This window comes from Fukomys damarensis, unplaced genomic scaffold (assembly GCF_012274545.1).
Source record: "Fukomys damarensis isolate Sample0158 unplaced genomic scaffold, DMR_v1.0_HiC HiC_scaffold_25, whole genome shotgun sequence".
NCBI lineage: Eukaryota > Metazoa > Chordata > Mammalia > Rodentia > Bathyergidae > Fukomys > Fukomys damarensis.
The window spans coordinates 23,146,629-23,158,346 of NW_022900937.1; the positions used below are offsets into that span (position 1 = coordinate 23,146,629).

Sequence of the window (11,718 nt, forward strand, 5' to 3'; positions counted from 1 at the left end):
GTGTACCCTTCTTCCTGCCCCTGACAGTTCAGCACTTCTGTACATTACATTGTCCCCTTCTCCAAGGTCTCCTCATTTCAGACCCTGGGGGCAATGCCCATCCTACTAACCTATCCCGGAGGGACCACCTTGCCCACCTGGTCCTCTGCCTCCTGATCCCGGCCCCTCCCACTCTGGCTCATTCCCGAGCGTTACAGACGAGACTCGATGCCACCTCTGGCTTCTCAGTGCTGAAAGCCCACACCCTTCTATTGTGACTGTGCCCAGCTCCCAGCTGAGGAAAATCTTCTTGCCATTGGAGAGCAAAATGAAGACTCACAGAGAGAACCAGATGTTCATCTTCAGAACAAGGCGGACCCAGTCCTGAGTGGGGACCCAGCTGGCCCATCCCTCTGGGAGCTCCTGGTCCTCACTCCTCATCCTGTGATGCAAGGCCCTCCACTGATCAGCACCAAGGCCAGTAGCTTTCCTGGGGCAGACAAGGGGCCCAGCCTGCACCCTGGCTAGCTCTGTAGGGCTCTGACGCAGCACCAGCCTGGGACAGTTCCCACCCTGAGGCCCCAGCTCTGCCAGGTCTCCTGATGGATCCTTGCATCCGATGGGGCTGGGCAAGGCCTCCTAGGCAGTGGTTTCTCTCCCCAAGAGCTTCTGGATGTGTGGGCTGGGGCCACAGAGACTGCAACAAGTGTCCAGGACTTTCATGTGTACTGCTTGTTGGAGCCCTGTAAAGTAGCTGAGGACCGTCTTTAGGCCCATTTTAGGGCCAGAGACACAGATAGACTTACCCAAGGTTACATAGCTGCTACACAGTAGCACCAGGTACAGCCCCCAAACTACTTCCATCTTCTCATTTGAAAAATGGGGAGAATTACATTCCCAATTTGTTGGGTGATATGAAGATTAAACAAAGTCATGCTATAAAATGTCACTATAAACAGTAATCCCAGGACTCTGGGAAGCTGAGGCAGGAGGATCACAGTTCAAGTCCAACCTGGGCAATTCAGACTCTGCCTCAAAATAAAAAGGGCTCGGGATGTAGCTCAGTGTGAAAGCTTTGGGTCAAACCCTAGTACCTCAAACAAACCAACAAACCACCATGAGCAGTGATTGTGACTGAAATTCCAAGGATGCTCAGGTAATGTGCAGCTCATGCCTGGATGGAACACGGGGTCCCAGGCTCTGTGGATGCCCAGTAGTATGGCACAGAGGCCTTCCCAGGCATCATCATGTCTTACTGCTATTCTGGGAAACCCTGCAATGTACTGGGCAAGGGAGGTGCCTGTCCAGGTACCTCTGCCCTGGAGGAGGGCCCTAAGAGAACAGAGAAATGCTGTTCCCTTAGGGCAGATGAGTTGCCTCTAGGGCCTGGCCCAGGCCAGCACCAGGTCTTCCCGTCCACCTCCCTTAGATCCTTTCAGATATCCCTTTGGGGTGCTCTGCCCTGAAAAGGGGGGCAGGTCTGGCCACACCTCTGGGGACCAAGTTGATGAGCTGACGTATGAGTCTAACATGAGCTCTGTGAAAGCTTTGTGGCCCATGGGGCCAGATCCTTAGCATTTTAAAATTTTATTATGACTGTGCCTCTGTGTGTGTGTGTGTTTGTGTGTGTGTATGTGTGTGTATGTACATATATACACACACATACACACACACACACACACACACATATACATGATCTCCACCCCCAGCCCCAGCACCGGCCCCGGCCCCAGCCCCTAGTTTTTCCCCCTGGCTTTCTGTTTAGTGGCTGTGTAGGGCAGCACCGTCTGCGTGCTCTTATCTGACACTGTCTGGGTGCTGCTGTTCTTTGTGACCCTTCGGGTCTGTTCGGGGGCCAACGTGGTACCAGATCGGTGACCGGTCAGCGGGGAGCGCCGTGTCTTGTAGGGGGCTGCAGAGGGCTTGAGGGGTCCTTCGTGGGGCTCTGTGAGGGGCAGCTCAGGGGGCAGGCCCCCCACCTCCTCTTGTGCCTCCTCCACGTGCCCCTCCTCGTCATCACAGCACAGAGCATGGTACAGCACTTTGTCGCTGAACCGAACCCTCTCCCGTGTCCCTGGGGTCCGCTGGGGCAGCTGGCCTTTCATAGGGCCGGCGCTGAAGGCCTCCTCGCTGGAGGAATCAGGGGTCTCCACTCGGGGCCCATTGGGGATGGGGGTGCCACCATTCATGAGCCGGAAGTCAGGGCCAATCCCTGGCCTTGACGATTCAGGGCCGTCCACAGAGTCCGATGGGGTGGACACATCCAGGAAGGAGCAGAACTCCCAACTGTCCGAGAGGATGTCAGCTGTCATGAAGTCCAGGTGGCCCAGGTCAAAGGGGCCGCCCACGCCCGCCTTGTCGCTGCTAGAGGTGCTGCTCACAGTGGCTGTGGTCCAGTCATCCGGCTCCAGCTCAAAGTCGAAGTCCGAGGTTAGTTTGTCGATCTGGCTCACCACCTGGCCAGGAAGGGGACAGGAGATGAGGAGACTGGTGAGCCTCGCCCTGCCCGGCCAGACCCTTGGCTGGCAGCCCTATGGGATGGTGACGGGTTTGTTGGCATCATGGAGGGACCAGATTGGACTGAGGTGAACAGAGCTGGTTCCAGACATTCCCAGCAAACAGCTCATGCCCCTTAGTCCTGAGATGTGAGGGGCATCCGCCTTCCAGCTCTGCCCCCCTGCCTCATAGTCACACACCTCCCCTCTGCTAAATGCAACTGCTGCTCTGGGAGTGGCCCTGGTGATCAGGGATTAGCCTTTGTCTGATGGACAGAGGGCCATTAAAGAGGGGCTGAGGGACTCCAGCAAGTGTATTCAGCCTACCATCCTGAGAGAGAAAGTGACAGGAGGGCTGGGAGGACCCTGCTTATGCTTCCTCCAGCATCCTGGACAGATCCCTGCAGCAACTCCCCTGCAGGTCTTCACCAGTCCTTGGAGACCAGAACAACGGGCATGCGGCACTATTCTGGCTGTGTTACCCCCTTCCGCTATACCTCCCAAGCCCCCAAACTGCCTCCCTTGTGCTGCCCCTGCCTGCTGATGCACAGAGAGCATCCCTGCCTGCTAGGAGAGTGAATAAAGTGAGTGTATTTGGTAAGCAATAAATCAGCCATCTGTTGTGGGCCAGAGCTGCTCGTTAACTGCACTCAGGGGCAGTGGGTCTGCACAGGTCCCCGCACCCTGCTGTGCCCCTTCACAGGGGCCTCCCCTCAGGCTGCCCTGGCCTAGGAGCTCCCCCAGCCCTGCTTAGCTCTGAGTGTGTAAATCAGAGTGCAGGAGTGAGGGAAAGAAAGGGGATCCAGACAGATCCAGGGACAGGACCTGGCACAGAATGGAGAGAAGAGTCAAGTAAAAACACAAACCCACAGAAGCAGAGCGGGCGAACCGGATGTCAGCGCAACAGAGACCAGTGCCTGGGACACTGGGAGAGTCACTGGGACCAGCACCCAGTTCCCAGCACCTCCCCTGCTCTGTACCTGGTTCAGAGCAGTCGATTCATTCACACTCATTAAGTCCTTAACAAACGCTTCCAGGGGCTGCTGCAGGCAGTCCAGGGATTGGCAGCTGCCCCACAGGGATGGGGCAAGCACCCAAGGTGAGGGTGGAAACAAGGAAGGTGCTGTGGGTTCATGCAGACTCCTTGGGAAGACCTGGCTGGCCCTGGTTCCTCTCTAGGCCTCAGTTTCTCAATCTGTAAACAGGGACAGTGGGTGAACTAGTTTATCTCCAAGGTTCCTTCCACTTCTAGGTGAGACTTAGGAGTCTTTGCTTCTAGGGGTGACCCGAGAAGCTGCTTTGGGTGGTGATACCTAGGGACGTCCCTCACCATTGCCCAGGCCAGAAGTGGAGGAATCACATGGCTGAGACCTGCAGAAGAGCTGGGGGAATCAGGACATCTGAGGGCCAGACTCAGTGTAGTCATTGCTGTGTCTTTGAACCAGTCACACAGACGAAGTGACCTCAACTTCATTTACCATGAGGCACCCAGCCCTACCAACCTCCCCCAGTTTCATGAAGAACCATGAGAAGGGAGGTGGAAGGAATTTGAGGGGCCTGGGGATAAACACAACATCTTTCCCCACCAGGGAGCACCTACTGTGCCAGTCTTCCCACCCAGCCTGCTATGGGGGACCTAAGTGGGGTGAAGGCACAGCCAGCCTCAGGACAGGCTGTGCAGTGAGGGAAGCCGCCAGTCTGGCGAGTGCTGTTCTGAGGGTGTGGCTGAGGAGGAATCGGACACCGTGTGGTGCAGCTGCAGTGACCCAGCCTGCCTCTGACTCTTCCTGGGGGTCTGGAGGGAAGGGAGAGAGGGAGTCCTGGGTTTATATCCCAACTGGCTGCAGATAATCCCACTCCAAGTTGTGGATCCCTGCCGAAGGGGGATGACAACTGAACAGATAGGACTGTGCTTTGAACAGCAGAGTCAGGATAGCCAAACCCTAACATCCTGGGCCCTGGAGCCAGACCTGGGCCCCAACTTTGACTCATTACTTCCCAGCTGTGTGACCTTGGGCAAGTTACTCAACTTTTCTGCCTCTATTTCTTCACCAAAGGAGAATTCTAGTAGGTGCCTACAGGTATTAAGGACTTGAAGACGCGATGCTCTTGGGAAAGCTCAAAGTACAAGATAGACAACCATGCACTGTGGGCAGGAACACATGCCCGGCGAGCAGGTGTGACTTCGTGCACAGAATGGTACTCTGGCAGGGGAGTTTCTAGAGCACACAGGCTGACCACGTGTCTCACGACAGTCTCACTCCCAAAAGCCAAATGACTATAAGGTCACAGGCAAGTGTGGCCCTATTAGGGGGGCCACTTGCATGATGGAAGTGAGATCAGAAGGGAAAGCTGTGTGGCCAAGGGACCCAGTTCCTGGAGGGTAGGCATGGGATATGCTCTGTACTACCCGCCTCTCTGCTTCGGATGTCTCAAAATCTGATTTCTCTCTGAGATTTAATAATCATTTGCCTACGTGTAATTTGGGATTGTCTTGGAGTGCAAGGAAATAATTATATACACAGAAGGAAAGAGAAGCGGGGAGAGAGGATGGGGAGAGACCTGGAACCATAAAATCATAGTCACAGAACCCCAAAGCCAGGCGGACCTGGGAGACTCTGTAGAGTCCATCTATCTCCTTGAGCTTGCTGGAGGGAAAATGAGGCCCAGCAGCCAGCAGGAATTCAGCTGAGACCAGAGCTGAGTGCTGACTCCCGGGCTTGGTGCTTTAAAATCAAGAGGGAGCCAAGAGCAAGCACTAGAGAGGAAGGCAGGGCTGAGGGCTCTGACAGGCTCTGGGTATCTCCAACCTCTATCCTGGTCACAGCCTTAGCGCCCTTTCCCTGAACTCCCACCCCTCCCCTAATTTTCCCACCAACAGCAACTGCCTGTCCAGCCTTCCTTGCTCCCCAAATTCTCCAGCCTCCCAAACACAGCCCCTCTGCCCCCCTCCCCCCTGCTTGCTTCTGCCTGGGGCTGCCCTTGCTGCCCCATATTGCCAGGCCTGGCTGAGCCCCCTCTGCAAGGACTGCACTTCTGCGCCCTCTCAGACCATCCAGCTGGCTCCGAGCACCCAGGAGCCCCAGACCCAACACCTCACACCTTAGCTCTCCCAACAAGCTATCTCCTTCCTTCCCTCCCAGCTCCCTGGGCAGCTGGTTACATAACTATGGATTCTGCGTTATTTATGACCGCTGATTATTTTTTAATTCTGTGATTATGTTGTTTGTTATCTTCCTGGGGGGCTGTGGTGTGGGGGAGACAGGGAGCTGACCATGATTCATGGCTGTCATCCTGCAGTTTGGCCTAATTGGCCAGGGAGCTTCAGTGGATCTGTCCAGAAGAGGAGAAGGCAAAGGGACAGGAGAGGAAAGGAAGGCGTGACCAAAAAAAAAAAAAAGAAAAATCCTCGCAGCACGTGCTGAGCTGCGGGTGACAGAGCTGACCCACTTTGGTTCTGTCCTGTGGTCCCCAGCCTCTCTGGCTTCAGCTGCCTGCTGGCTGGGCCACTTTTATTTATCACACACTCACAGGCCTGTGGTTCTCCCTGCCACCTTCAGACATGGCACCTCGCAACGGGACTGCACAACCGGGAAGCTGTAAACAGGATGCTGCAGTACCCACTTCCTGTGACAGTCAGGTGGCAAGGGACCCTCCACTGCCACTCCTGGGTGAGGAAAGGCTGTGCCCATCCCTGCCTCCTTCTGGGGTGTTCGGGCCCAGGTGGGCAACTGCAACCTTAGGTTATGCCTACCCGGGAATCATGGATGAGGTGGGGAAACAGGCGATGATGGGCCTGAGGGCCACCTTTGAGCCCTAAAGAGGAGCCCAAGTACCTGCTCGGGATGAGCTTGCCATCAGGCAGCCAAGGATGAGGACCTTTAGCCCTGCCCTTGGGTGCGCTGAGCTGGTGGGGAACTGGGTTCGGGGAGGGGCAGGGAGGCAGGTTCCCCTAGGAGGGAACACGGTCAGAAACTTCCTGGGGAGTGCATGGGACTCTCACTGAAATTCAAATTCCAGGTCTCACAGCCACCCTCCTGCCTCAGCCTCCCAAGTGCTGGGATTACAGGCGTGCACCTCCATGCCTGGCTCAATACCATGCTCCACAAGGAACAATGGCACCCACTCCCTGTGCCCTCAGCGATCCTCACTCCTGCCCTTCTTCTCCAGTTGTGCCCCTAGGTGGCTGATGACCTTGCCCCTCATTTCCTTTGGGTCTCTGTTCAAAAGGCACTTTATAGGACACCTGCTTCCCACCCTGTTCCCATGCCCGTCTATCCCTTACTCGCTGGTAGAGGTGGGGTTGCTTGCTGCAGGGACACTAATGGGCCCCAGTGAGGAGGCCAGGATCTGGCCCTGACCCCCCTCTACCTGGCTAAAAAGCTGTGTGACCCAAAAAAACAAGGCTGTCCATGCTGCTGAGAGCAGGCCAGTGCTGCTAGAATAGTTCAGTAACCAAATCCTATGAGAGCCAGGGTCGGTATTCCCAGAATTTGAGAGGCTGAGGCAGGAGGATCATTGTGAGTTCAATGCTAGCCTGGGCTACAGACTGAATAAAAGGCTAGACTGCACTACATAGTGAGACCTTGTTGCAAAAAACCAAAAACCAAACAAACAGAAAGGGCTGGGGATGTAGCTCAGTGGCAGAGGGCTTGACTCGCATGTGCAAGGCCCTGGCATGGATGCTCCGTGCTGTAAAAACAAAAAGCAAAACACCCCAAAACCTAATAGACGTGGTGCTGTGTGGCCATTATGGGGGTACTTTGTATACAAATCTCTCTTAATTCTCCCAACAACCCTGGGGACAGGAGCCAGGGGAGAGGTAAAATTTGATGTTCTTGTTTTACAGACAGGAAAACAGAAGCACAGAGAGGTAAAGCAACAAGCCCATGTACACACAGTTCTGGTGCTCAGATCTGAAGCAAAGGTGTTGGAGGCAGGCCCCATGCTTCTAGCCTCTGGGCTGTGCCTCAGACTTAAGATCTAGAGAATGTTGAGATGCTCAGGAACTTGCTGGGATTGTGTGGAATCATGGAGTATGGGGGAGCCCGAGAGAAATGAGGGCTAATTAATGTCTGACAGTCACATCTCTCTGCAGCACAATTTTAGCTCTCTAAGCACTTCTACATTCCTTACCTCACTCAGTCCTTTTCCAGCTTTCCCCACCCATGGGATAGAACTTGCTTTCTGTCACCCAGGTGGCAGAGCTACAGTGGGGCTTTGGGAAGAGAGGGTCATATGGGAAAGGGAATCCCCGAGGAGTGGAGTAGCGTGGCACCCCTCCCATGCACTGAGCCCCCACAAAGTCACCGCGATGTCACTATGAGGAACAAGTCATTATGGTCCCCATTTCAGGGATAACAAGGAAGGCTCAGCGACGTGAGGAAGAAATGCTTTGGTGTAACTCATCTTCCCGCGAATTTCAGCTGGATGCTTGGATGGGTGGTACCTGGAGCCAGGAATGGGGGCTGTAGGCAGGAGGAAGATGGCAGAGGGAACCTAGGCTGAGCCCTTCCTCTCTGCTCTCTTGTTCCCACCCCAAACAACCTGAGCCATGCCCGAAGGGCTTATCTGTGACTCCTGTCTCCATCTTCAGGTGCTCTGCTGAGAGCTGTGAGGACCAGGCAGGTGCTAGCCAGGAAGTGGGCTGTGATGGCCTTAGGGCTCCCCATGTTCTTCATGGGAGAATGCCAGTGACAGTCCCTTTGGAGGACCACAAGTCAAGATCTCAAGTTTCAGGGACCAATCAGGGACTTGTATCCCACTTGGTAACCTCATCTCTGACCAACTCCATGCCACAGGAAGCTGGCCATGTGTCTCCAACCTGGGCTTCCCCTATGCTCCCCTCTGGCCACTGCCCCATGTCCAACCCTGTCTGGGGGGATGAGGTAGCTCTGAGCTTGGCTCCCCCCAACCCCCAGCTGGGTGTCATTGGCAGCGGGCAGGCAGTGGCATACGGGGTAGATTCTGGTTGCCATAGCAACCTGCCAAAGTCTTGGGTGGAGGCACATGGCCTACAGGGTGTGTGGGGGAAGGGGACCCATCTTCCTGTCCTGGCTCAGGCTGCACAGCCTCTGACCTGGTACTCTGCTGTGGGTGACTTGGGAGCAGATGAGTGTGTCAGGAAGGAGGGGATATCTAACAATATTGCAAATAAACCCTAGTGCTATAGCATCATGGCAGAGCAAAGAGTATCATTTCCTGAAGGGCCCTGCCAAACACAAAGAGAAACTGTCATGATGGTTCAAGCCTGTACTCCTAGTACTCTGGGAGGCTGAGGCAGGAGGATCACAAGTTCTAGCCCTGACCAGGCAACTTAGTGACTTAGCCAGACCCTGTGTCAAAATGAAAAATAAAAAGGCGTGGGGATGTAGCTCAGTGGTAAGACCCTGGGTTCATTAGGCAGTACTGAAAAAAAAAAAAAAAAAAAGAGCAGGCTGGGGATTTAGCTCAGTGGTTCTGCCTCCTGCCTCGTAAGTGCAAGCACTCAAGTTCAATCCCCAGTACCAAAAGGAAAAAAAAAAAAGAGCATCCAAGGAGCCCACCTGCTGAATGAAGCCCCAGAATAAGCATCAAACATCTGTGTTCTAAGCTCATTTCTGCTCCTGCTATGCTGTGACCTTGGACAAGTCTCTGTCCCTCTCTGGGCTGCAGTTTCTATGCAGGGGCTGGCCTGGATTACCTGTGAGACCCTTTCAAGCTCTGGATGGCTATCTGGGGAAGAAGGTATGCAAGTTTCTGGAAGACACTTAGTTGGGAGTAAGATCAGAGTAAGAGCAAGGTTGACTCCAGGGTCAGGGCCAACTCTAGTTCTCTAGTTCTTTCTAGATGAGCCCACTGGGGCTTTGATCCCAGGCCCCTGGCCAAGACAGACTCTCAACGGTTCCTATGGCACTGCAGAACCACAGAGCATCCAAAATAGGATGGGGATGTCAGAGGGAACTGTTACCCTTTGGACCCATGAAGCTGGAGGAGGAGAGTTGCTTAGGGACCTCTAGCCTTTGATTTACAAATTTATAGGTCAGTGTCGTTCAGCCCAGATCATGGCCAGCCCAGGGAAGAAACACTTCCACCTCTGTCTACCTGAAGCCACAATCACTACCTCTCGATACAGGACTTCCTGGCAGGGCTAAGGCAGTACCTGCCCGCCCCACACCCCAGGCTGGAATGCCATGTTGGCAGCCTGGAGTTGGTACCCACATCACCTACCTCCCCAGCCCTTGTGCAGCTGGCTGGGGAGAGCCGGGCCATAACTCCAGCTCAATCACTCTCCCTGCCATCTCTGCAGGGGCCCCGGTTACAAGGAGTTGAAATTTGCCTAAAGCCCACCTGGCTGGTGTAATGGCACCCAGTGGGCAAATTCAGGCCAGTGGCTCAGAACACTGGTGATGCATTTTGGGCTTGAACGCAGCCCAGGGGGCAGGGCCAAGGACACGTGTATCTCATTACCCCTGTGATGTGAGTAGTAATTAAACCAGGCTCCACTTACACAGAGAGGGACATACACAGGCCAGCATTTCTCAGTGACTTTAGGGCCTTGACAAAAACACTCAGAAACATCTGTGTGTGTGTGTGTGTGTGTGTGTGTGTGTGTGTGCGTGCGCGCGTGTGCGCGTGCGGACGAGTACCAGTGTGTACACACCTGCTGCCAGAGTTTCCCACATCTGCTAATGGACACAAGGAACCCTGACACCCTCTAGCAACTGCCTAGGCCCATTCTGACCCCAGGATGGGGAAAACCTAGCTGGTTTAATTCTTCCCGGGTCAAGGGTTCTGAGTATCTGCCATCTCTGGGATTAGTTTTGAGCGGGGCTTCTCACAATGGAGTTTGCCTGTAAAGCTAGATTTGAGTCACAAGGGTGGCAGGGTCAAGGGTCAGCTTGGGTCCGAAAAGAGTGTTTCTCACTAAGAAGCCATAGTGGGACTTGGTCCTTACTCCCTCAGCAGCCCTGAGTGGTAACCCCAGAGCGGGGTCACTGATGCACTTCCCAAGCAATCTCTGTGTCCAGGGTGCCTCTAACCCCTGCGGTCTGGTGAGGTTATTAGCAAAACAGATTTGGGTAAGGGAGAATGAGACAGGTCTCCAGCAGAGGGAAACATGCCCACAGCTTTGCACACTCACACACACACACACATGACCATGTTTGTGCCAGGCCCAGGCAGGTTGGCCTAGGCCGGTGTGGCCCCAGGGCACCCCTCACTCACCTCCCGCAGCTCCTTGGCCACCTCCTTGAGCTCCCGCAGGATGCCTTCAAGCTGCCCAATGACCATCTTCATGCGCTGTCGAATCCGCTCCCGCTCACCACCACTGTTGGGGTCGTCACTGGGCTGCCTGAGGTCCGGGGCGCCCCGAATGTTCATCCTTCACCACGTGGCCACAGGCCTGCCCATACTCCCCCCAGCCGGGCACACACTGCGTCTGCCTCCACGGAGACACCCTCAGCTGGGCAGAGTTCCACATCTTAACGGCCCCCCAGCCCACCCTGGCCCTGGGCGGCCCACACCCAGCCCCTGTCCCCTGCCACTCCGCTCAATCTGCCCCTGGGTGGGGAACGGAGCACCCAGAGGGAGAGTCTGACAGAGGGGTCAAGGCGAGGACAAGGGAGAGCAGGGGGAGGGGCCTTGGGTCCCAGGAGTGGCCTCCAGGACTGGAAGTGCAGAGCCTGGACCAGGGGGATGACTCTGCAGGGAGTCAGGGTAGGAGATGCCCTTGGGATGGGGAGGCAGCAGTAATCAATCCCCGTGTAACTTCGAGGCAACCACCAAGGCAGAGGTCTCTGGACGCAACTGACACCAACAGAGGGACGGTGGTCAGGGTCTCGCAGATGTGGAGGGGGCTCCAGCTGTGGGCGGCTCTGGAGAGCGAGCTGGGTTGGAGGAGGGCAGCCCCCTGCGGAGAGAGCCGAGCCTGGCGTCAGCTCTCCCAGGCAGCAGCACCGCCAGGCAGTGCTGCTTTCTCCCTGCACCCTGCCTCGCTGGGGTTTATTTATTTTTTCTTTGTGGGGAGAGGTGGTGGAGGCAGATGGTGTTCAGCGCACCCCTCCTCTACAAGGAATCAGGGGGAGCGCCTGCTTCAGAGTCAGAAGTCCTCAGGCACCTCTGGGGTGCCCCAGCAGCGGGTTCCCCACCCCCACTCCCTGTCAAGCCGGGCTCACCGTTCACCCAGGACCGCTGGGGTCCTCTGGCCCCTCTAAGCGTACCCCAGGTGCCTCGGTCCCGGGCAACCCTCCCCCCCAGCCCAGCC

At 55.6% G+C, this 11,718-nt stretch overlaps 1 protein-coding gene across 1 annotated transcript; it reads right to left on the minus strand.

The window, feature by feature from the left end:
• Positions 1-1,672: 1,672 nt before the first annotated feature.
• Positions 1,673-11,701, minus strand: Insyn1 (inhibitory synaptic factor 1). Its single transcript, XM_010627011.2, has 2 exons — positions 10,680-11,701; positions 1,673-2,435 (listed from the first exon to the last, which is right to left on the minus strand). The coding sequence occupies exons 1-2, from the start codon at positions 10,833-10,835 to the stop codon at positions 1,716-1,718; spliced, it is 876 nt and encodes a 291-aa protein (XP_010625313.1). The 5' UTR covers positions 10,836-11,701; the 3' UTR covers positions 1,673-1,715.
• Positions 11,702-11,718: the final 17 nt, after the last annotated feature.

What these genes read in the sequence shown, in the direction of transcription:
- Insyn1 (XM_010627011.2), bottom strand. Translation starts at nt 10,835, where the DNA reads ATGAACATTCGGGGCGCCCCGGACCTCAGGCAGCCCAGTGACGACCCC. An exon ending in TGGCCAAGGAGCTGCGGGAG is followed by an intron (nt 2,436 to 10,679) that starts GTGAGTGAGGGG and finishes CTTCCTGGCCAG; the next exon opens with GTGGTGAGCCAGATCGACAA.